At 38.9% G+C, this 26027-nt stretch overlaps 1 protein-coding gene across 3 annotated transcripts in view; it reads right to left on the reverse strand.

Moving 5' to 3' along the window:
* Window positions 1-26027, reverse strand: part of ZFYVE26 (zinc finger FYVE-type containing 26) — a 46995-nt gene that overhangs the window by 11171 nt on the left and 9797 nt on the right. For 2 of the 3 annotated variants that reach the window (XM_018082557.2, XM_018082559.3), the window contains exons 9-32: window positions 23275-23457; window positions 22073-22726; window positions 21112-21201; window positions 20359-20427; window positions 19584-19735; window positions 18105-18303; window positions 17535-17798; window positions 17235-17354; window positions 16797-16961; window positions 15709-15936; window positions 14226-14331; window positions 12834-13570; window positions 12095-12291; window positions 11123-11227; window positions 10413-10535; window positions 9489-9665; window positions 8093-8339; window positions 6882-6980; window positions 6055-6212; window positions 4982-5151; window positions 3650-3678; window positions 1777-1898; window positions 1473-1693; window positions 703-850 (exon numbers count right to left, since the gene is read on the reverse strand). In XM_018082557.2, the coding sequence (XP_017938046.2) occupies window positions 703-850; window positions 1473-1693; window positions 1777-1898; window positions 3650-3678; window positions 4982-5151; window positions 6055-6212; window positions 6882-6980; window positions 8093-8339; window positions 9489-9665; window positions 10413-10535; window positions 11123-11227; window positions 12095-12291; window positions 12834-13570; window positions 14226-14331; window positions 15709-15936; window positions 16797-16961; window positions 17235-17354; window positions 17535-17798; window positions 18105-18303; window positions 19584-19735; window positions 20359-20427; window positions 21112-21201; window positions 22073-22726; window positions 23275-23457 (4763 nt within the window). The remainder of the gene's footprint in view (window positions 1-702; window positions 851-1472; window positions 1694-1776; window positions 1899-3649; window positions 3679-4981; window positions 5152-6054; window positions 6213-6881; window positions 6981-8092; window positions 8340-9488; window positions 9666-10412; window positions 10536-11122; window positions 11228-12094; window positions 12292-12833; window positions 13571-14225; window positions 14332-15708; window positions 15937-16796; window positions 16962-17234; window positions 17355-17534; window positions 17799-18104; window positions 18304-19583; window positions 19736-20358; window positions 20428-21111; window positions 21202-22072; window positions 22727-23274; window positions 23458-26027) is intronic. The other variant, XM_018082558.3, reaches the window with a different exon arrangement.

Here is a 26027-nt window from a genome sequence, read left to right on the forward strand (position 1 = left end):
GTTGATAAAATTTATTCCTGATTTTCTTCAGTAGACCAGCTGCTGTTAAATATGAGCAATTTTTATTCATATAGGTCATCTATTTATTAATATTTTTTATTCATATAGGTCATCTGTTTATTACCCCTTAAAAAATCATAATCCTGTTTGTAGAATCATAATACTGTACTTAACAAATTGCAATGCCATCATACAGGATTACAATATCCTGGGAGTAGGAGGAAGATAGAATATGATAAACTACACCAGATGAACTCTGATGCACTGATTTGTCAACACTGCTGATTTCCAAGTCAGAAAAGGTGCCTTACTTTTGTCTGCTGTGGGATTACAGACAAATAAAATCAAACATACAAGCTTCAGATAAAGTCCTGCCACAAAGGATGTCTTGTTCCTTCTACTGGATGCAAAATTCCTCCATTTAATGACTTTCTTGCAGTTAGTCCATTCCAACCTTAACTGTCCCAGGAAGCAAGGTTGCTACCTTTCCCTTCTGCAGCCTGCTCCACAGCAGGATTTTCTCTTCTCAGAAATTTTTTCTCACATCCAGATAATTATTTCTTCCTTGTCTACAAACTTAATCTCAGTTTGTAACTGTTTAAATATTGTCCATTCACACATCATATCCATCTGAATTCAGGAGGGAGAAAAACAGAAGCCAGTACAGAGGCATTAACACTGACATCCCTCCATTGGCATTACCTCTACAGCTAGTTGATAGTACTCTGCTTCCAGAAGCTGATTTCTTAATCTTGTTACTGCTGCTGGGAGAAGAATCTGATCCAAAGATGGTATAGGACGGTAGGCAGCAGCAACCAAAATATTCAACACATCCACTTTGCTGATGTAGCTAGAGGTTAAACAAATACATACACTTTCACTATTATCATACAGTAAAGAACTTTATGTCAATGACATCTCTTAGAACAGCGGTTCCTAATCACCAGTATATTAGGTTTCTCTATCCATCATACTATCCCATTCAAACCACTTGTTATTGTTTGGGGTTTTTTTGCCATGTTCAGTGTAACATGCTAATTGCAGACACCATCTCAGTCTTGCCAAATCAAAACAGTACATGTGAAATTTATATATTACACCTGCCACCTCAAGTTCTGTAGGACAAAACTTGAAGAAGTGTAAAATGTTCATTCACAGGAAGCACAGGTTTAAAATCCTGTATTAAAATATAGATTGAAAGCAGATACACAATATCAGAAGTGAAATATTTATCTTAGTCTTTGTGAATCATTTCTTCCTAATCAGAGAATTTCCTCAGTAATTATTAAGTGGTCATATTACTTGAACTTCTACTATTTGAACTCTTATATTATTATTACATTATGAACTTCTTGTTTAAAATGTCCAAAGTACAAACACAAAACAACCCTCCCACCCTCCACTCTCAGTGAAAAAGGATAATGCTCTCAACAGTATCTCAATACATCCTAGTGAACAACTGATTAAGTCACCTGTCACAGAGAGCTAGATCCTGGCTCCTTCCAGCTTTTACAAACATCATTTTGGCACTGAAGAGCAATTGTTTCATGATGTCCATAAGGAGACCAGCATCCACCTCAGGATTAGTGAGCCCCTGGGACAACTTGCAGCAGTGTTCTATCAGTTGGTGGCCACACACTACACTGTCACTGTGCAGGCTAAGGATGGCAATGCACAAGGAAGAGCTGGGAGCCTGACAATTTGAGGAAAGACAGACAAATATAGGTATCGAGGTAGTTCTCCAGGGAACTGCTTATACTGCATTCTCTTTCTCACCTGTTCATAATAAAATTCACTGCGTACAATTTCATTCTCCTCTTCATTCAGGGAAAAAATCCATTCCAGCTCAGTTGCCTTGGGTGTTCGCACTACTGTGGAATATTCATTATTAGAAGTTTCTGCAGCAAAAAAGAAAACACCAGGTAAAATCCTTGTACAAGAAGCAAGAAACCTGGCTAAGGACACATAACACAGAGTATTCCTACACTGTCCTGCAACTGCTATCTATAATCCTCTCATTGTGTCACTTCCTACCAGCATTACATGTCCAGCACACAGATTACAGAAATATTTCCATTCCTCAGCAGGCTGCCAAATTGTACCTAAACTTACTATAACTATTACCAAAACCTGGTTCCAGTAACACATCTTCAAATGATTATCCAACTCTCTACTGGGCATCAAGCGCAGGAAACTCCACTCTTTAGCCTTCCCTCAGACAACTCATTAAATATTTCTGAGGAGGCAAGTGGAAATATGAGAGCTGTGGGTTTTGGCTCAAAAGGGAAACAGAAAAACAGGCTAAATTGACTTAAAACTGCTTCTATCTTCTATAATTCAGGTTATTTGAACATATAGTCCAGGAGTTTTAAGCCAAAAGATTGTGAGAAGATGACCTAACTTCTAATGTTAGATTTTCAAATAAAACAGCACTGCAGAAAATTGGAGTTTTGACCAAATGATTCAAGACATTTAATTTCTGTGAAAAGTCGTTTTCTTTCCTGCAGATTAAGGAAATATCTGTTTTGAAATTCATAACCCAGAATAGCTTCAAATCAAATACTGTCTGTCATCTGAGTGTAGGCATCAGATAAGTCAGAAAAGCAAAATAAAACTCTTTCCCTGTTAAATCTGAGGATTTCCACATTGCTCTTATTCACTCTTATTGAACGGATCATATAGGTCCAGTAACGTGTAGAAATGCTGCAAGCTAAGAGAAAGATCTAACCAGAAGCAACAGCTCAAAACCTGCATTTTAGCTGTTTCAGTCTTGAAAGAAAGGTAGCAGTAACGCAAACTTCCATCAACAGCAGGGGGAGAAAAATGCTCAAATAGTCCATCATACTTAAAAAAGGAACAAGTGAGGAAAAATATTCTCATTTGCTTTGTAGCACACACATGAATGCAGGTTTTGCACCATGTTTCATGTCATTGTTATAACTTCAAATAACTATATCTTGTTCTGACAGAATTTCACGTCACTGTAGGAAAATTTTGCAGAATGACCTCAAACACTAGAACAAGGAAAAAATACAGTAAATACCTTCTGGTATGGCAGAGAAAAAGTCAATTAAATTTTGTTATTATTCCTGACACTTTATCATACTGGATGTGGAAACAGACATTAAAGAAAAATTACTATATTCACACAACCAGCACAAGAAATGGAACTCAGGACACAACCAGACCCATGAGAGGGGCCTCATTCTGTGCTACGTCCAGCCAGTATGGGGTATAAAACACCACAGCACACTGAGTAGTATTCAGAATTGCACTGTCATGGTTTGTAAAAAGAGAACCACTCAGAACAGCTCTGTAGTGGGATAATTAATTCCTACTCATACCACAGCCTCTGACTGTTTCTAGAATGCAAAGTGCATACTCCAATTGCTGTTTTTCAGTTCCTTTCTTTTACACCCATCCAACACATTCAATATTGGCTCGGACATCTCCGCTAAACCTCAATTTACGGAAGTTTGAAATGCTCCTTTCAGCCTGTACATGCAAAAATCATCAGTGATATTATGTAACTGAAGTTTTGATCACTCTTCAGCTGCAACTAGATATTTCTAGATGTATTAGCTTCCAGTTTCTAACTGCTAATGAGGAGCTTTAAAAAATAGAGGTTTAACATTACTCCATTCCTTACCTTCCACTTGGTCCTGATCTTCTTCTATTCTGCAATAAAATGACAGAAAGAACCATCATGCCTACTTCAGCACACTGGGGGAAACACAGTTTTAAAAGACATTACTGTGGCTAGCCTTTTCAGAACACTGTTGTGTAAAAATATAACATCTATTCTCCTCCCTGTCCTATCCAACCCACTGCCGTGCCACTACCCCTTCTGCCTGGAAATCTAAGATCCCACCTCTGCAACTGCACTAAGTAACTGGCTCTTATGACCTTCTGTAGGAATAGTACTATAGCTGCACACATCATAAAAAAGCAGACACTGAGAACGAGAACTGCACAGTACTAGGATACGTCAGAGCTAAAATGAAGTCTTTGGCATCTGGGTCTCTGTCTTTAAGATGCAGTTGGTTTTGATACACAAATATGGTGAATATAAAAAACCCCAGGCATTAATGAATTAAAACATGACAGGTGGTATTCAAGCTCACAGTTAGGCTCTGCTGACCTAATATGGCAGCATAAGCAACTGTTCTGATGCAAACTGGTTCAGCTAGAAGTAACTCCTTGTTTTTTCACAGGTTCCTCTTCAGATCTGCACAGTATTGCTCTTTTCCTAGGAAGCTGGCTGATACTGCCATAGTGGTTACTGCTATCTGCAGGCTTGCTAGGAAAAGAGGAAATGCACCTGAAAGCATGGCTGGAAAGAGCAAATCTTACTCTGTGACCCTGTCAAGCCTGCTCAAGGTCACAGAGAGTAAAACTTTTCAGTTGCACTTCTCAGCAGCTGACCTACATACAATGAATTTCAGTCCTATTCTCAGTTTAAAGCAACCACATCATGAAAATATGTCATCACAGCTGTCCCTTTTAATAAAGGCAGTTTCAAAGCCTATCTAATCACGAACTTGCTTTTTAGTCCCCAAGGGTTCAAGGAGTCAAAATCAAGGGATTAAGGAATAACATTAAAACACTGATATGTTCAGTAGAGCTTGTCAACATGCAATGTTAATCCAGGAACGGAGTATACCACAAGAAACTTTGTCACACTGTAGCAGTATGTGCTATGTTTTGCATCAAAGCATTCAATTCTTAAGTTAATAATTAATTGATGCTTAAAGAATTCAAGACTTGTCTTGCTCTCCAGTGTCCTTTCTAATGTGAAAAGTAAAGTGAGGCGTAAGGAACAGTCCCACACCTATTAAACCTGGAAATCCCAACAGCTGGAGGCCAAAAAACTCATGTTATTATATTATCCAGATAAACCAAATGCTTATGCCTCTCTCATTCCATTCATGTACTCTGCTGTGTACATGTAACTGAGGAGAACTTGAGCAGAAAGACTCACCGGCTTGTGTCTTGCACCGAGCCAGGCAGACCTTCTCTGTTGCAGTAGCCATAGCACTGATCACACACACGAGACAGATTTTCTCTGCAAGCTTCTACTGCCATTTTCTTGGTGGAGCAAGAGCTGCACACCAGCCTCCCACAGCGCCTGCAGTGATGGCGCCTGTTAAACTAAGCAAAAGAGGTTATGGATGAGCCACAAAAAATTTACTGAAGTCCCCTCCTGTATCTATCTCCACTCATGAGAAAACTTCCTTTGAAGAGAGGAAACATCATGCAGGATAAGGCTTTTCAGAACTACACAGTGATTGATTCTCCCTGTTACAATTCCTTTCTGAAGAGGGCATGGCAAAGAAAAAAAACCAAAACCCAAAGGCCAGTATTTAAAATACGTTTGCTGCAGTCTTGGGCTTTCCATTATTTAAATTGTCCCAATTTTTATCACAATCAGATCATCTCTTGGAAAAGTCAGAAAGCTGTAGACTGTTTTTCTGACACCATCTTAGTAGTTTCAAAATTCAGAAGCAACAGCTACTTTGAGAAAACAGTACTGTTTCTAAGCAGTAGAAGATAACAGACTGCCTGCAAGATTAAAAATTAATCTTCTCCCTTAGAGTACCAATGCAGTTGCTTAAATACTCTGAAACAGTATGTTTTAGAAAAGTGCAACCAACAGCAAAGATTTAATTTTCTATACTGGTAACCTGAATTATATGATGACCATGGTATTTCTTACCAACCAGCACAGTCAACTAGACAGCCTTTTGAAATATTAATACTGCTGTTGTTACACATTTTTGAGATGTCATAGTTGTCTTCTCTCTGATGACCAGATCCTCTTTAGGCTCTATCATTTCACAGAACTCTAAAAGGAGCTAACTGTTGCCAGTCTCCTCAACTACACTAAATTGAAACTAAAGGTTAAATATCAAAGGACTGGCAATCTTATCAGGCCTATGGTGATGCAGATAACCTTGCTTAAACTAGCCAGTGTCTCTTAAGAGAGATTATGAGGAAGTGTTCATATTAAGGTCACAGTTCTAGGATTGTCTGTATTTTGTTTTTGCGCCTTACCATAGTAAAGCGTTCAGTTTTGCAAACCATACATATCGTTTCAGTGTCATCAGGTATCCATTGCTGCTTCGGTGGTGGCTTCTCAGGAGGCACAAATTCTTGAGGAAACAAATTCTGCTGCAGACTCCTGTCTCTGGGACTTGCAGATATGGTTACACCTGAAAATGAGCCAGGCCATGAAAAGCATGGAATGGGATTTAAGCTGTGTGATGGGGTCTTGAGTACCGGAAAACACTACACACGCTTTGCACCTCTTACAAAGAGAGCACCTCTTGCATTAGATGCTGAATAGAACCTATAGAAGAATTTGTGGTTGCTTCCTAGCTACAAATATTCTTCAGTTGTTTTGGCTTAAATTGCTTAAGTTTCTACTTATTTGTGTATAAGAACTGTAAGTGGAGCCGCTCAGAAAAAACAAGGTGTGCTATTTTCCTCAGGTCACAGAAAAAAACCTAAATTTAAGGACCACAGAACAACATCCCCAGCATATGAACTAGGGAAAATTTGCTGGGGGGGCTGATCGCTACTGGGGAATGGGCTGGGCATTGGTCAGCGGGTGGTGGGCAATTGTATTTTGCAGCACCTGTTTTTCTTGGGTTTTATTCCTCACTTTCATATATCCCTTTTCATCATCAGTATCTTCATCATTATTGTTATTGTATTAAACTTAATTTCAGTTATTAAACTGTCCTTATCTCAACCCACAGGTTTTACTCTTTTCCAGTTTTCCTTCACATCCCACTTGTGAAGGGGCTGGTGGGGGGAGTGAGTGAGCAGCTGTGTGATACTTAGGTGCTGCTGAGGTTAAACCATGGTCTTTATCTTACCAGTAAAGCTGACAGGAGATAGTTCCGATGATCCCGACTTAGATGATGCTTCACACTCCAATACCTGATTGAGACTGTCTTGGATACGTATCAGAGAATCTAGGACAAAGGGAAGAAAGGAAAAAAAAATTAGGACAACACAGGCCAATACATCTACCTGTTTTCAAGGTTAGAGGAATCCATTCACAGGAGTACATAAGAATGTCAGCACAAAACAAGACTATTCATGTAATTAAAAATTACTGTTTTCATGAAAATGAGTCCACAGAAATTAATGCAAAACTATATAAATTTCAATTACCTAAAAAACAAAGAAAGGGATCTTTATCAAAGCAATGATTACTGATAGGTACGGGAATAATGCAGCAGAGAATAAATCTCAGATGTAAAAACAACTGGTTGACACAAGATCCTCATGGCAAAAAAAGCTTCACATTGCAGTGGAAGGAACGTACATACTTTCAAATATATGGGTCATTTGGCAGGAAGAGATAGATAAGTCTGATGCTTTTGCATTAGAAAGAGCTGCATCTTTAAATCACAAAATGAAGTCAACATTTGGAAACTGGCATAATGCAAGTTGGTACCATATCTGGAGGTATAAATAGATATAGATAGGTACACATATCATTTTTAATACAGTGACATTTAAAGCACTGGACTGGATCTGTAGCACCCTCTGCTGTTCCAACCCTAAAACCTTAATAGGAGCCAAATGTAGGAGAACCAAAGACAACCTGGATGAAAAGGGATTGGCAAACCAGAAGGAAGAACCATATTGAGAATGTTAAACAGAATTACAAGTTTAAAAGTCTTCTATATGAGAAAAAAGAATAGGACTGTGGTAGGAGACAATACTACAGAAGATTCAATCCCCATTCTACTTGAGGGAAGATGCAGTTGGCTGCAGGTTTTAGAACTGCTTAAATCATCAGTGACTTCACTTTAAACAAGAATAAAATAAAATTGATCAGTATCATGCAATAAAAGAAAACCCCAAGAAGGAGCAATAGAGGAAAAGTCCAAGAAATTTTTGAAGCTGTTGGTCCTTGAAAATATCTGTTTACAAGAAAGGCAAAGACTTGAAGAACATGATCTGAGATAGAGGGAGACTGGAGGCACACATCTAAAAATGTTGTGGAATGACTGCTGAAATGATTCTGGGGGGATATCTTTCCAAAATGAAAAACAGCATTCTGATAGGCAGTCACCTGATCTCTTTTCTTTTAATGTGAAAGGGAAGTTGAGAGCTTTTTCTGCATACTTGGAAAGCAAATTGTTAATGTCTTCTACAGTAAAACCAACTTCCTGCCCAGCCAAGAGCTGATGCAGTGTCTGCACAGCGACAGCTACCCAGTCCACCTTCATATTCATGAGGAGCTGTTCCAGCATGAGCAGTGGTCTTGAAGAGAGGTGGAAGTAGTTAACACGGGAGAGCTCAGGTAGAGTCAGCAGCACCTGAGACACAAGAAAAAAGTGTATGACAAAATTATACACCTTCAAATCTGTGTTGACAAGAAACTAGCACAGTAGCTTATGCAGAGAACGGAATAACAGCTGGAGGCCAAAAAAAAAGGAGGTGGGACTTCTCAGACCCATTCCTACTTCTGTTATAAATTATTGAGTGGATTTGCAGAAATTACTTAGTTTCCACTTTCTATTCTATAAAACACTGCCTCATTTCAGAGGATATTGAAGAGTAGAAACCTTTTGTGACCCTGTGACAAGTATGTTGTAGCAGAGTAGAGCACATTTTCTTACTAAAATAAGCTTATAAAAAGCATATTAGCCCAATCCTTATCTTTCCATCATTTGAGGAAATGTTAAGAGGAGAAAATAAGAGCAATTCTCCTCTAGATAGACAGTTAATATGAACACTTTTCAAATTAAATAATGTCTTCAAAAGGAACATGTAAGGACACAGGAAGCCCAGCAGAATACTGTTGTGGCACACACTGGAGAGAGTTGCTATTTGTAGTCCTACACCAAAACAGACATTACACTATATTTTGTTTACATGTAAAGCATTCAACTAAGGTAATGTACTGATTAATGCATCTATTCCCAGGCTGAGCACAGAACCTGCAAAGACAATGGCCATCCAGAAAAAGGAGTGATACTGTCTATCTCTGGAAGGCACTTAGGAGAAACATGAAGTGTCAAAGACACCATACAGGTGGCATATGTAGGACACTTGGTGTTATTGACACAGAAAGTAAGCTGAGTATCAGCTGAGTCCCAAGTATCTTCACTTGGGACAAAGATAGCAACTGTTCTGATAAACACCACAATTTTATTTTATTCCACTCTACCCTCTTTTAGTCTGTGTGTTCCTCTACTCCCTACAACTCAAACACAAGACTGCTCTGTTCATACTGGGAGTTAGAACCACCTCATAATATGGAACTGCAAAGATGGAGAAGCGGAAGTTTTAAGGCATCTCTAACTTTCCTTTGGATCCTGAGACTCAGGACCTTAGACCTGATATGGTGAGAATGCTCTGGTAATACCTACAGACTTTTCATATTATGACAATATTATGCATTATAAAATTACTTATACAATTCTATACTGCCATTAATCCCACAGTGCAAGAGTGTTACTCACCTTGGATCCTATGTAGAGTGCCTGGATTTCATTGCGGCGTGCTGTTGTCAAACTCGCGTAGAAGTGAGCTGTGAGGTAATCAGCCAAGAAGTGAGAGGCTGCCAAGTTTGGAAGCTGGTCAAGGCACTGTTCACTGATGGCAAGGCAAATACCAGGGTCTTCAATTCTTTGTAAGAGCTACAAAAGCAAACAAAATACATTGAAACTCTATAACATTCCTGGAAGGCAGCCTTATAAAGGCAGTCCCTGACACATTATTATCCTACAATGTTCCAGCAAGCAAATTAATTGGTACAAGTGTCTTATATACATAAGGATGATTTAAAAAATCCATTTATAGACTACTCACTGCCTATTTTCTCCATTTATTAATCAAAATACTTTTAAAATTAAAGGAAGAAAAAAATTACGCAAGGAATAGGACAGAAGGAGCACTGATGAGAAGTCTTCACTTTGCTTCGAGAGTATTTTCAAAGCTATGTAGGCTGAGAGAGCATTCACTTTATTTTACACACTCTAAGTGACAGCTTCATGATTACTAAAACCAAAAGAATTAACATTTCACTAATTTGGGCACTGAAGCTCAACTGAGAAATTCATGTTATTAGTTTCACTCCTGGTTCTTCTACTTAAGCAGCACAGACACATTTCATTATTATTTTTCAAACAGAAGAAGCCTTGTATTTCCACTTACATCCATTGTAAGTGACACTAAGCTATAAAGTCCAAGAATTAGATTGCCGAGCTCAATTTTCACTTAAGTAGAACAGGGGAAAGCCAGGATCCTGAAAGCATATCTAAGCAAATAGCATCTCTTAAGGGTGGAACCAAAAAGACCATGAAAACACACACAAAGAAGGCAGGGAAAATGGTTGTCAACTTATCTGACCTGTGGATATAAGGCTGAGAGAGTCTTACTATTACCTGCAATGCTTTCTCCATGTCTCCCATCTCCAGTAAGTGGAGAAGGTGCTCATGGTGCAGGTTGATCAAGTCTTCTCTTGGGACAGGATATAAGTGTCCCCACTCCTCACACAGCTCATAATCCTAAAGAATTAAGGGGAAAAAAAAAGGTAAAAAATAAAAGGACAAATTCTGCCCTTCCTGATACAGCTGTTTCTCCCAGAGTTCTGATCAACTCCAAGAAATTCTGTAGCTTAGACTCCTCTACCATATGCAGAAAGTAAATAATTACATTGACAAGGGGGAGAAGATGATAGCCAATTTTGTCAGCCACAGTTTGCATTGAAAATACCTTCTCATCTCATGGTAAGCAAGTTGGTTTTTTAGAGAGACACTTTTAAAGCCAGCCAGATTTGCAGTGTTAGCATTTACCTAATAATCAAGGCTGTATTATGCCCATAGTAACACTATTTTAAAATCTGCAGAATTGTAAAAGAAAAGAACAGGTTTTATCTCAGTAAGAGTTATAACTTAAGAATTATTAGGTACATGTAAATCTTGACATTAAACACAGATCTGCATGTGTTTCTGCAGCACAGAACTGAGTAAAGAAATCCTTCCTCCCAAGGTAATCTCCACTGATCCATTTTTTAAGATGCTATTTCAATGAATTCATCTACTCAAAGTTTAATGTATTTTAATCCAAAAAAATTCACTTAATGATGCCTAACCTTTGCTTTCAGAATGATATTCATGACAGTCTGGGGGTCATCACTGCAGGCTTTTTTCAGATCCTGCCAGTCACTCCACAATGGTTCATTTTGCACATTCAAAATCTGAAAAAGTTAATATTAGAGTAGCACAAATTTTAAAAGCTTAATCTACAGCAATCAACAGTCTATGAAAACAGCTGAGCTGATCACTTCAAAAGCTGTTTCATAGAAAGAAAAAGTCAAAAAGGAGACCCACAATGATCTTTAGCCCTTTTCAGGGATGATGAAATGCCCTTGCACTCCAAAAAAACTATGTAATTGTCTCGGAGGCATGAGTCTACAAAGCACATTTATAAGCAAAGTTTTTTCAAAGATTATATGGCAATAAGTATGGATGTAAAAGTACACATATACTGCAGACATTGCTGGTACTAACAGAGAGACAACTACTGTCAGCAGAACCCCCACTAGACAGAGCTCAGCAAGGATGATTCCTCTTTTTGCTCTGTTTGGCTTCTCAGTCCATGCTGAACTCCAGGCCAGCCTGTCTGACTCAACTTGGGTATCTGCACTCCCTTGCAGTGAGAAGAACTGACTGCAATACAAACTCATTTGTTGGACCACTAGTCTTGTACACTGTCTGCATGTCTCTTAGATAATTATGAATTGCCATGGAAAGCTTATAGAGGCTGTAGCATTTGTATAGAATGAAAAAACAAATACTTTGCAAAACAAGCAGACTCACACAAACATTTACATCCAATCACGTTTGCAGACCTGAATGCTAATGGGAGAGTGGGACAGTTACAAAGGAAAAAGCTGAGTGTTAATTGGATACTTCATTACTTAACATGAAGTGTTTTCGATGAAAGACTTGAAAAGCTATCACGATCTAAAACAAAGGAAGGGCTAAAACTTTTCAGAGGGCAAGCATATTAGCTTCCTGCTGCCTATTTCATCTCACTGGTTACTTGAACAACGACTTTGTACCTTTTGATAAACCTGAAGTTCTTTCTTCCTGCTCTGCAGACTGGCTTTCAGTTCATTGGTTACACCCTGGTCAGAGATGCAATAAGCTAGGATTTCCAAACAGGCATCAAGGGGCCATTTGTCCAGACAGCGCAGGGCCAGCCTACTTCTCAACACGGCATTTTTTACTGGGAACAAGTATTGCCAACCATCCTTATCTGTGGAGGAAACAAAACACTAGTTTGAAATTCAGTTTCTATAATTTGGAAAATAAAAATAAATCCCTAGCCTTGCTGGATCACACCACCAAAACAGTACAGGGCTGAAAAATTTACGTAAGCATCAGATTTGTGGGAAGTAACCAAAGTTAGCATCAGATACTTACTATTCAGACTCCAAAAGGCACCTCCTTTCACAGTACACATCATCCATGCATGACAATGATACTGCTGTAAGAAATGTTCCATTAACAGTACAATGATCACTGTCTCCTGATGTATTCAGCTCTTCACATAAAAATAACACCATAGATGCATTCCAGTTCTCTTGTACTAAATTGGTTGGGATTTGCACATTTGCAAAACAGAAAGTACACCATCAGAGAAAGAAAATTCAAGATGAAGGAAGGAAAAGGATCTATTTCCGTCTCTGGATTTGCCCAAGGACCACTACTTTAGTTTCTACCTCCTGATCCAGGCTGCATTCTTCATTAAAAAGAAAAAAGATGAAGGTAAAAAAAGTCTGACTTAATCCTTCTTACCTTCAGCAGCTGCAGAGCTCAGCACAGCATCCTTCACATTGACCACTTCCTCCACATCCTGACTATACAGATCCAAGACCTTCAGAGCCCTGTCCCAATCCTTTGCAGCCAGAGTTTGTTCAAAGACTTCTGCTAATACTTTAACAGCTGTAGTGGAATGTAATCCTAGGAGAACCAGAGATATGTATATCTTGCCAGAGAATACAGTAGCCAAACTGTTACCTTCCTCTTGATTCTGAAGGGGCTCAATCATAGCAAAAAAAAATCGTTCCAATATTGGGAACTGCTTCAACAACGCCTCACACTCCTTGGAAATCTGTTCCAAACCTAAGGGCACCTCCCGTTTGCCCCGAAACTCCATCCAAGACAAACTTGATTTGTGAATTTTCTGTATATTAGATGCACTTAGACACGCCACTGTGGCCATTAGCTTCGACTGAGACTTTAGGAAGTCCAGGGAGGAGGCAGTCAGTGTGTGCTGGCTCAAGTCATTCAGAGAGGATGGGGCCTGAGTGGAGATATCCTCAGAGGTCACTGCAGAATTGTGAATAGGTATTTCAACATCTGGCAGGCACTGGTAGGCACAATGGTGTGCCAAGTTGCTGAGGTTCGTCAGAAGAGACTTTGCCTGGCTGTTTTGCCTTGCACTGCACAAGGACAGACGTTCACAGCAACAGTTAACAATAACCTGCTGCACATTCAAGTTCAGCTCTTCTTTAGCCAGGAGAGAAGAAAGTCTGTAGGATTGAAAATAGAACTGGCTTACCCAGCACAATTTACACTTACATATTTTCATAAATATTTTAAATGCTTTGAGAAACAAGCCCCCTAATATTCTTCCCAGGTACATACAGGGAAAGATTACATATCCCATTTTTACTCAGTATGAAAAAATTGCATAGAGCACAATATCAATAACTCAGGCCTTATGCTGACATTCCTTTACAGAAAAGGAACTTACTCCTCAAACACTGACTTTTACCAATGCAAACCAGGGCAAGAGTCGTGCCCGGTATTCTTAATAAGCCCTACTGGTCTATTTTTTTTTATTACATTGTTAAGCTGCAAGGGCACTCCTCTGAACTGTCACATATTCAGTTAAAAAAAAATCCACATAAATGCATCCTCACTTCACAACAGGTAGTAATTATTAAAAATATGGAGCCACTGTTTTCCCTATCAAAAAATCTTCAGATTGGTGGAGAAGCCAGTGACTAAGCCCCTCCCTACACACTAATCCTTGCAGCATCAAGTGATGAGGTGGTGAGACACAGCAGGTTGTACCTGTAGTACCTGTGATAAGTAGCCAGAGAAGAATTTAATCATGTCTGAGGTACTAAGTCAAGAACACCAAAATAACGTACAGAAGTATATTATCTGAAAAGCACCAACCTGTCAGGATGAACTTGCCTCTCAAAAACAAGATGGGAAAGCAGCTGAGATGGACTCTGCTGCAACAGTATGAAAGGGTTCCCCACTTTAACTTCTGAAGATGTATCTTAAAAAAAAATCAGAATATTTATTATAATACAAATACATTCGCTTAATACACTAACCAACTCTTATTTTAGAAACACAAACTTTAAGAGCCTGAGTCTGAAATCACTTTGAATAAACTCAGAGAGGTCTAAATTCACATTAGAGTGGTAAAATCCGGAGTAAATTGCAAGGCATTTGTGATTATGATATGCCTCTCAAATGTGGCACCACTGGTTCACATTTTACTGGACCTATTACCAAAACAGGCAGAGTGAAGATTCTTTGGACGGCCTTTAAGCAAGATCTAGATTCAAACAGTTTAGCAACTCTACTTCAAACTTGCACAAAAATTTATTTCTGGTGAGAGGTAGAGAATGTGCAGAATTCGTTTCTGAGGAGCCTCTGGATATACATTAGTTAGACCATGCTCTATTCAAGGCAGTTAGCAAAGGCAGAGGGAACTCACAGGTGTACAGCTACTTTTACAAAAGGAGTGAAACCCTGGCCACAATTGCTAAAAAGCATTTGTAGCCTCTACCAAGTTATGTCAAGTAACTCTGAACATATTCTTATAAGTTACCTTTTATCTTCCAGTACAATAAAATTTCCCCAAAACTCACACAGCCCTTAAATATTGTGCAATTTTTGGCTTTGGCAATTAGTCGGTGAGGACTGAATCATGTCCAGGCAGAAGTTACAGTTGGCACGGCAGTGATCTGAACTGAACCAGCATGTCTGTAAATGGATCTTCACCCTTTCTCCTTATTCTCTTGGGAAGGTATTCTCTGAAATCAGTGCTGTGGTATTTTACAGTAGTGCAGCTCAATTACTGTCAATTTTAAAAAACAGACAAGCATTTTTTATTCCTAGCACAGTGAGTTGTTCTGTTCTTCTGACAGCTTGAAGTGCTAATGGTGCATTCCTTTTCATGGACAACCATCATCTGCTGATTCTATGAAAAAATTCTGCCTAGTTACCTCTGCATGGCCTTCTACACATTCTTTGCTTATCCCTGTGGAGCAGAAGGGCACTCGCTGCCTCTAAAGCTGTAAAGTGTACAGTATGCTGATCCACTGCATGCAAAAACCAATCTCGCCTTACGGGGCAGTGCTAAGAATTTTTGGAGGTCAGGGGTTGTTTGTTTTGTCTAAATGGAGTGCAGAATCTGTTCTCATTTTCCTGCTGCCATCAGCTATTTTTATCTGAGCTGTGGGTGTCCTAGATGTTAAGAAACAAACTTGAAAAAATGTAATAATCAGTGGAAATCAAAAGATCTGATTACGCACAGGTAGTAGGCACGTTTGGCAAGGAACAGTTTTTGCACAATTACTTTCCAGAATCGGGCCAGTCTGGGTACCTGCACCTCAGCACAGACTTTTCTGTAGAAACCTCTTACCTAGCTCTGCATTCAGGCTTCGTAGCACAACAGCAGCCAGTGTAGTGATGTAGTCAAGGAAGGCCTTCACAAAATTTGTCTGTGTGTTGCTCTCTGGCATGGTTTGGGCATGTTGGTCAAGAGTTCTCAGCAGAAGCTGTGTTTGATTCCAAACAAGGTGCTTCTCCAGCTCTGCAGGTTTGAGAGAGCCCTGCTCCATCAAGGTGCCAAGAAGACTCCCTTTAGAGTCTAGTTGAAGAGAACAGATGTACATCCAAGATTCAAGGATTAAATGTCAAGAAGGGGGGGTGGGAGGTTGGGGAGAAAGAGAGAGAAATGCTTTAGGTTAATTTTCTCTCTGCAATTATAGATCTCAGTACAGGCATTATAATTTAATTGAAAGCAAGAGAAGTTTTCACAGCAGAATAAATCTTTAGTTCATCTAAATTGGCAACCATGACCCAAAATATATCTAGTTCTGTGTTGTTAACACTTATTTTAAAACCTAAGTGTCGACCAGTCCTTGTGTTCCACAACATTTAGCTCTTAGAGCTCACTTAAATTTTTGCTCTTTAATATTTTAAAAACACCAAAAAGCCATTTAGAAATTTGGTGAATGGGAGAAAAACAATGGAAAAAAACCACCAGCACTATATAGTGAGAGGTGTCAGAAAAAGCAACTGTGGAAGACTTCTTCTGTAAAGTTTTATGAAAGCTCTATGAAAATTAGAAGGTATTATGATATTACAAAGGTTTTATAAGTTTATCTCCATTTTCTTATTAAAAAAAAACAAAAACAAAACAGTAAGGGTACACCTATTTATCTATAAGTTGCTGTATTAAAATACACTTAAAGAATTCCTTGCTAGGACTGAAGAGAAATAGGACAAATAATAACTTCTCTGACAAGTTCAGAACTTTAGCTTTGAAAACTAATGCCCAGAATACAAGAATTACAGATAAATTTTACACTTTGCATTTATGATTTTTAAAATATATATTCATGCATATGTCAAAGAGCATTACTACTAGATTTATTGCTGTCTGGAAAGGCCAAAGCAAAAATTTAGAGCCATATATCAGTCTTTGTGATCACAAAAATAACTCACCCACAGAACATTCAACATGTGTCAGTGCTTTTAGGATTTGATCCAGATTTTGTGATAAAACAATTTCATTAGTAATACTTTCTTCAGTCAAGGCAGGGTAGCAAGCTTGCAGAAGGTCTACAATACTGCATCGAAAATGACTCCCTATTTTCTCATCTGAGAACTCTACAAAGAGGGAGAAAGAAACGGCAACTGTAACAAAGAAAGAAGTATGTTTTGCATAGAAAAAGGCCCACAGAACCAAAACTGTATTATGATACAACAAATTCAAAGTATTTCAAAGTTTATTCAGAATTGAGCTTGGGTCATCTCCCCCCTCTGTTTTTTATTTTAAATGTTAAGCTAAAAAATGGAAAGTTTGAATTTCCATTGCAACAGAAGGCAAAAATTTGATTTAAGCACATTTCAGCAGAAAGCCTTATCAGTAAAGTATACTACCTGGCTTGGATTGACCTTGTGATGTGCAGGAATAGTTGAGAATTTTACTTATTTGCTGGAGAACTGCTGGGAAACCTTTTACACCCTCAGAGTGCAGTAAGACAAAGTCAGGTCGGTGGCCTGGAACAGTCATTGTGCAAAAGTAGACAAAGTTAAAGTTAGGAGTGGAAAAAGGAGAAGCTAACATGAAAGTACAAAATGAGATTTAATTAAAACTCATGTTAGCACAAACGACGCAGCACAGAGAGACACTTTCTGTTCCCAGGCCCATATTGATAAACACAAAAATCAAAAGCCTACCCCGAGTTTCCAGGCTGTGGTACAGTCTTCTTTCTGCTGTCTCCAAAAGTTGTTTGCACGTCTTCCAAAGATGGCACTGAGTACAAGCTAGGTCAAACGCTGCCATTGCTGAAGGACTGAGGTCCTCAAGGGCTTCCCGCAGAGGATCAGTATGCTCCAGCTGGATGTTCCTGATCCAGAAGTTTTCTTGGAGAGTAGGGGCAAGACTTCCAGAAGTTGCAAGCAATTTATCAGTAACATCCGAGATGGAATAAAATACCATACCTACATGTGTCATCAAAATACACAATCACTAATTAAACAGCATAATTATGTCAGATCCTCTCATGGGTAACTATTTTTAATGCTTATAGAAAGCAGGTGGCCTGCTTCATGGACCAAACACCATAGAATGGATACAATTAATTTGGCATCAACAGCGAGTTTCAGCATCCTTAGTCTCCTTTTGACTCAAAGAACCAGCACATACTCTTCTGAACAAACACTACTAATTTTGGAAGTATTTAAATTGCTTTCTCCTGTTTTCCACTTCACCTTTTATGAGAGCAGCTCAAAAAGCCCTGTCCTTACCAGCTGCTGCTGCATTCCCAATAGCTTGCAGAGTTGAACGGCCACTGCCAGATTTCCTGATGCCTCCAGTGCCATCTGATACTTGATTCTCAATGTTGTGCTCCACTCTTGCCATTTCTCGTACTGCCTCTTGGTAACGCTCCATGAAAACTAATTCACCATAGCAAGGGGAAGTATCCAGATTAAACATCAAAGCCACCTTACAAAAATAACAAAAGATATAATTACGGAGCATGTCAAAAGAAGTTTTCAAAGGTCAGAAAACTTCAGTGGGTTTTAGAGATGAAGGAATAAAATAAAACAGGTACTTTAACTGAAAAATGTCCCCACAGACAACAAGCTGAAATGGTGGCGTTTTTTTCTAGAGAGTTTTAAGTACCTGAAAAAAAAGGACCTTAGAGACATTTTTCAATTATTTTTATAAAGCTCAGCTATTATTTGCTGCAGGGCTAGTGTTGAATTAATTTCCATAAACCACAGCTTTCAGAATGACTCTTCACAATTTCAATACACTATGTAACAAGAGAAAACTATTAAGTCTGCCCTCCAAAGTAAACTATTTTAAACAAATTCTTATTCAGCAAGGAATACCTTCTAGAAATCTAAACACAGAGTAGCTAGGCAGAGCTGTGCAAGCTCCTGTTATCAAAACAACAGAATACAAACCAAGCTTAAATTCTTTATCATCAGCGATACTGAAAATCAAGGTAACAAAGCAAAATAAAATGCTTCTTTGGCCCTGCAAGTAGGGAAAAGATGAAGTGGCAGGCTTGGCATCAAACAGAACTAATGGGTTGAGCACTAAGCTGATGTTAATGCAATGTTTAAATGATTTTAACTGCTCTGATACTTATCCATGTCACTGCTTTTTGCAGAAGATCCAATCATTTATGCACATCAAGATTTTTTTTAGAGCATCAACCCAAAAGCCACACAGACAAAGGTATGTTGTCAGGGAACAAAGAACTACAAATGTGCAGACTGTCGATTTCAAGTCTTTCTGTCCATTTTCAATACCATGAATTTAGCCTCAAAACATACCTCTGTCAAATAAATGTAATCACCACTTTGGCTCTGCTTTGGGTGAGGAATACGTTTGCATGTTTCTGCCAAGCTTACAAGTGGCAGAATGTTGTGGTTTTGAATCACTGACTAAAAAGCAGTTCAGATGCTGCTTCCTCATGAGGCTTCACATGAGCTCTTTGTGAAAGAGCTGAAACACTGTGCTTGGCTAGCTCTCATCAAACATCTGCATGCTTTGAGAACCCAGGTTTAGAGAAAAGTATTTTTAGACAAAAAGGTAAAAGACCACCTGAATCCTTGTGATGTTGGTTTGCAATATCTTTGTTCCTTTTACTTGCTTCTACTTCTGAAGTCATTCTTTCACTTGGAATGCAGATGCTTCAGCCCTATGCTTGCTAAATGCAGAAGAAGCAGGAACTTCATTCAAAAATCAAAATATACATGCAACTCATTTACCTGATGGGCTTCTAAGAAGTTTCCTCTCAAAACACAAGAAACTAACAGTGATTCTGGAGGGGAAAGCATCATAGGAATGAGGGGGTTCTGCTGATGTGGTCTAGCTCTGCTTTCCAAATCACTCGAGCCAGACACACTACTGGTACTTCCCTCTGCAAGAGAGAATTAATCAGTACATATCAAGGAAAACACATTTCATTTGATAACAGCAAAACTATCAGATAACAGCATTTCATATATTTAACACAAAAATATAGGAGCAGAGTTACAAGCAAGTTTTAGGGTAAAGAGATCAACATCTTGTTAAACACTCTTATAATATTTCACTATTTGGTCAGAACTTCCACTTTGGATCCCAGCCCAATGTAACATTGTTCAGCAGTTACATAACATGCATGCAGTGCCACGGCACTGATTCAATCTGGATAAAGGGAGAAGTCTAAAGTATTGGACCTATTAAATCAATCCAGCATGCCTAAGCATGTTTTAGGTTACATGGCTACCAGTCCACAACTTTTTTGATGGTCTGCACATCACTACATTGCATACTGTTTCCTGCAAGCCAAAGATTGCGAGAAAAATCCAATTTTCTTATTCCAGAAGAAGACATATATATTATTCTAACTAGAAAAAGTCAGCCAAAAATGGGAGCTCTGAGAAGTGAAAAGTTATAATTCTGTCCTGCATACAGCAGTAATTCACATTAACTAGTCAAGCAAATACTTCATCATGCACACTGACAAGACAAAGAAATACTACTTTTGTGGGTTAATACCTGAGGTACTGGTGCTTAGCTCACTACTTGTACCTTCTAATGACGGACTGGAAATTCCCTCTTTCCCATCTAAAACACAAACGAATCAAAACCAGCATATTAAATGCACTTTTTCCAGAAAAGGTAATTAAAACTTACTGCAAATAACAGATCGGGCAACCTCAAGAGATATTCAAGAGTATCTCACAAATCATCCACCACTGATGTCTATGGTAAATGCAAAAACTGCTGATTTGAAGAAAATGCTGGGCAAGAGATAATGTTGGGGTGGCCCATCCGACTCACATCAGGTACTTTAAAGCTTCTTATTTTGGAACATGCCACTCCAAAACCAGACATGCCTTTTAAAGGCTAAGTAGAGAAATGGTGAAGAACACAACTTTCTCCTAAGGCTGTCAATTTACACCACAAACTCCTGCAAATTCACATCCTAGATAATACTGTGATAGGAAAGAAAATATACCAGTCATTGGACATAGTGGAGAAAGGGAAAAATTGGTACTGTAGTTGAAGTCCTCCCCTGCCCCAAATCAGACTATGTATGGAAGAAATTATTTAAACAGGTGAGCTTTAGGAAAACAATCTCAATCCAAGTGGGACTGGACTAAGATACTTCAAACCAGTCAGAAAAACAACAGAAATAAATCTAGTTCTCTACTCCTCGGCCATTAAATCTAACTGCATTCAGCTGTGAGCTCAGCAAAATTATGTGCATTCCAGAGATGTCTTATCCAAATCACTTTTTCAACCTACCTGTCTTGTACCTTCGAGATCTACTCCGTTTCTTAAGGCTGGAGCACCTGATTAAAGAGCAGTATCTCCTGGAGGCTGCAAGCTGATGTTCTGTGAAAGATTTAAGCAAAAACATTACCAAATGGCCATCAACTCTTATTTGTCTGTCTTAAAGAATCTAGCAGTACATCTACATAGGCAGAACTCTGATGGCAAATCTCCAAAGGAAACACAGTTATCTCAGCTAAGAGCTCTTCTGTAGTAAAGTTTAAACCAGCACCTTGATGTAATTTTGATGCAATTCAACCAACAGTGTATTTTTCACATTCACATCCAAAGTTGCTTGGAACATACTCTACCTTCCACACATCCTTCATGAGTACTAATGGGCTCTTCCAACATAAATGATTCCAACTATACAGAAAAATATCTATAGTTTAAGTATATAAGGAGCTAGAAACAAAGCAAAAATGATAAGAATTATAATAGTAAAAGAGAGAGTTTGACTTGTTTTGCTGAAGCAACTGGGTTCTTCAGTAATACAGGGTAGTATGAACCCTGACACAGTCAACAGCTCTGCTACATGTTCCTAAAATTTCCAGACTAGGCTAAATCAACACTGTCCAGAAATGAGCTGAGACTATTTGGCTTGCACTAGATCTAACACCACCATGTGTCTTCATATCACTGCACTGTGACTTGTGACAAAGAAACGAGAGAAAGACAAGCAAACAGAAGCAGTGTGTCCACAAAGGAGAGGGAAAACAGAAACCCCAAACTTCTCACTGGCATAGAGATTGCTCCTGTTGGAGAATGGTACAAGAACCCAGTGATCTTCAACAAGGTCGCTCTCCCAGTATCTGCCAGAATGTGCTCCCTCAGTAAGATGCTCAGGGAATTTAGTCTCTGAATGAGATCACTGCCTGGACAGCTGTAAAAGAACAGTATTGATATATCAGAAAGTGCAAAATAGAAAGCCTACCTGCATTTCTGTTACTTGTCACCACCTTGAATCGCCAGTGAGCTTCAGAAAGGTATTTGGAAAACTGTAACATGCGATTTCCAAAGGCATCTCTGCTTGCAGAAAGGTTCAAGCACTCAAAAAGCTCCAGCTCTTCATGAAGCACATTACTGGAGTCCCATGGGAAAGAACTCTGAATTTCTTCCAGATGGTTGAGAAGCAACGTGAGGAAGGCATCCATGGCCACATCATCCACTAAAAATCCAGTAACATCATTGGTGAAGTGCTTAAGATCCAGGTAGCTCAGCTTAGAGGTTTCACAGCTTTTGCCACCTAACATCGAGTCACAAAGATCTCGGGTATCTGTGTGAACTGTCTGTGCAGTCAGCAGGTGCCCCTCTAACTTCTTTTCAGCCTCTATTAGGTGCTGTGGACTTTCTGAGGTGGAAGACCAACAACTAGCACTGCCTTCTACAGTCCTAGTAGTACTCTTTTTGTCAAGGTCTTCATCCTCTGCATAGTCCTCAGGTAGAAGAGTCTCAGTATGGAGATCACTGTAGGAAACAAAAAGTAAGGAGAAAATATTCTCCAAAACCTCCAGGCGCAGAGGAGCAGGAACGCTCCTTAAAAACTGCTGACACTTCAAAATGTACTGAGGAAATACTGAAGACCAATCTGTATAATTAAAAAAAAAAAAGAAAAGAACATTTACTACATTTTTCAGGGGTTCCTTTTAAGAAAATCCTAGCAGAGGAAAGTGTCCCAGTGGCTCAGACCACAGATCAAGTAAACATATGTCCAATATTTTACATTTAAAAAGGTAGTGTGCCTCCTCCCTCTGAGTAATGTCAATTATCACTTTGTTCAATTATGTGCAAATTCAGATTACACCCATTTTAGTCATTGACTCGGTTTCAGCTCTTGGAAATCAAAAGCTCTTGCAAAAGCATCCCTGCCACTACCATCCTATATCACTTTCTTTTTGCACTGTAGTTTTTGGACAATTACCTTAAATGTTTTAAAACAAGGCAGGTAGCTTATTTATATCTGTTATTACTAAAGATAACAGCATCTCGAAGAAATACCACTACGCTTGTTTGCAAAGCATCCATAGCCCACTGAATAAAACCACCATATGTACACAGGGTGCAACATTATTCCAATTCAGAGCCCAGCAATTGGAGAAGCACAAGCTACTGAACCTGAGAAAGGAGGCCAATCACCTGCTGGTTCCTCAGAAGTTGCATCCTCAGGGATATGACCAAAAAGGCTGCGTATGCAATCCTTGCACTTGGAATGCTTATGTGAATTCACACAGAGAGCATAGATAGCATACTTCATGGCACAAAACGCTCGGAAGAGCGCCAGATTGCGCTGCTGACTCAGGGTGTTAGCGAGTGTTGCTGCTGTGGAGGGAAATTAGAGCAGTGAGGGGGTAGGATGTAGACAAGAAAAGTTAATTTTCTCCTGCAGTTCCTGCACAGCAATATCTATCCAGTCTTTCTTCTTCAGTGTCACTTCCACCTCATCTTTGATCTATCTCACTGTTAATTTTAGAAAAAAAGACCAAACAACCCAACCCACAACAGATGGGCACAGAAAAGTCAGGTCTGGATACCTTTCTAAAAAGAAAATTTTCTCTGAATTTGTGTAACAGGGCCTGGTTACAGCACAGAATGACCAAAATCTGCTCATAACGAGTCTCATTAGAAGTATGCGGTTAAGCTATAACGCTTCATTTACAACAGAGGGACAAACCCTCTGTCACTTCAGCATCTTAGAATTCTGTGTTCTAGTACACAGTAGATAAGTAGGGAGACAGTGTAGACTGGCTATGATCATCGTAAGAATAGACTACCACCACTGCTACAGATTTGTGCTAATAAACAGGTATCACAGTTGATCCTACCCACAATGGCTGGCCATAGAGATCAAATACAATCTGCAATCGATTCAAGAAAAAGTACAGTCCCACAAATCTCCTTCACACATTTATGCTAAAGGTGACTTAGAGAAGTACTGCACTTCTCCCTTTTTTTGAGGGAAAGTATCACATGCCAGACATGATCCCTTAGTACAACAGAACAGCAGAACTGCAAATTATGTAAAAGTCACATCATCATCCCCTTCACCCAGTCACACAATGTAGTGTCATATGTTCTGTTATGAATTATCCAACTACTGTACAAAGGTTAAAAAAGACAAAAAGCCCACAACAGACAAACAAACAAAAGACAACCACACACAATCACACAGGGTGCTAAATTAGTGCTTGGAATCCACTCTCCTGTATTCTTATACAAGGGGTAGACTGTCCCTCCGCCTACTGTCATACAGGAAAAGCATTAGCCAAGTTTTTTTAAATGAAGCACGAGCATGAAGCACAATGTACTGATAATGTCCACATTCAAACCCTGGGACTGAACAGCATTACTTAAACTAGAAAGTGTTTCAGCACTGTCCTCCACAAGGTTTGAGCATGACTGCAAAAAAAAGCACCAGTCTGAACACTTCTGAAAACTACAGAGCAGCCAAGACAAAATGACTGAGACCACAGTTGGAAACCATTATTCCCTATCACTGTCATTCTAAACAGCGACAACGGTGGAAAGTATAGACAGAACTGAGGAAACATCCAAGTATGAATCCTTTGCAGAACCCACATGGCCATGGAAATCCTACAGTTCACCAGCAGCTTGACATTGATATGTAGACACCCAACAAGCTCTCAATACCAGTGTCTTAAGAGGACTTCAGGCAGGTAAAGCCTGATATTTGACAATCCTCTAAAATAGAGAAATAGCTAGCTGGAGATACTACAAGATACACACTGGTAATAAAAAATAAGTTTAATACACTTTTGCTTCACATGTGGAAAGACTTGGATGCAGTGAGTCTCTGTCAGTATTTCCATCTAAATGAATCCTTTTCATTGTACCAATACTGAAGAACTGTTCTTTAACGATAAGCACTTTTCTTCCTATGCCAGAAATTCTAACACCTTATTCTTGAATACTGTAACTCATGAGGAAATTGCTGTCCACCATTTCTTTTGTTAGTGTGACTGATCAAAGCCAGTGTTACCCATGGCCTGAACACAAGTGTCTACCAATACCACTACTTTGGTTACAGTAATGCAGCTGACAGATGTCTGTGAGAAAGAAGGGGAAGATGAGGAAGTATGTGGAGACCTGTTAACACTACCATGTCAGATGAATCAAAACTTTATGACTCCTCTCTTCCTTTTAAGTTTTGAAATAGATTATTTTAAAGGAGATTCTAATAGACTGTGTTTATAGAATTATCTGAATTTTGCAATAATCACTGAGTTGAAAAGAGAAGGAGGACTTATCTTCCATTAATTAGTTCCATAAATTACTGTGATACAAAAAAAAGAGAAACCACAGCCAGAGTTATTTTGCTACAGTCATGCAGCTCCCAGAAGATATGATGGGACTGCCTCTTCCTCTTTTTGAAGTTTTGACAGAATTTAAGCAGAAGAGAAATAAAATGTAAGAACTGGTTAAAAAAACCCAAAACCAACACCAGCAGCAACAAAATAATTTCAAAAAGCAGGACACTGAAAATTAAGATCTATATAGAGTCTTAATCATTACATCTTTTGAGACTATTCAAGACAACTGTCATGATAATTTTAACACCAAAACCCGTAAAAGTAGAACTGGGAACCAACATCACAACAATATGATACTGGAAGGAGACAAAACTGCTTCCCACTAGGCAACCTGGAAAAATCTGTGCAAGATCCATCACTGAGAGCTCTCTACACAACTCGGGTTGAAATTACACATGTACAAATCCCAAACCATAGAAGGAATAAGGCACAAAAAATTGCAGCTTCTTAGGTTCTAGTACACACAGGAAGACTGAGCTTCTACATCATTATTTAGAGGTCCTAAGAGAAAACAGCCTTAAAATAGCAGCAGCTGAACACTGATACAGGCTGCAATCAAGA

Source organism: Manacus vitellinus, unplaced genomic scaffold, assembly GCF_001715985.3.
Source record: "Manacus vitellinus isolate BGI_N305 unplaced genomic scaffold, ASM171598v3 scaffold_6_pilon, whole genome shotgun sequence".
In the NCBI taxonomy this organism is placed as follows: Eukaryota; Metazoa; Chordata; class Aves; order Passeriformes; family Pipridae; genus Manacus; species Manacus vitellinus.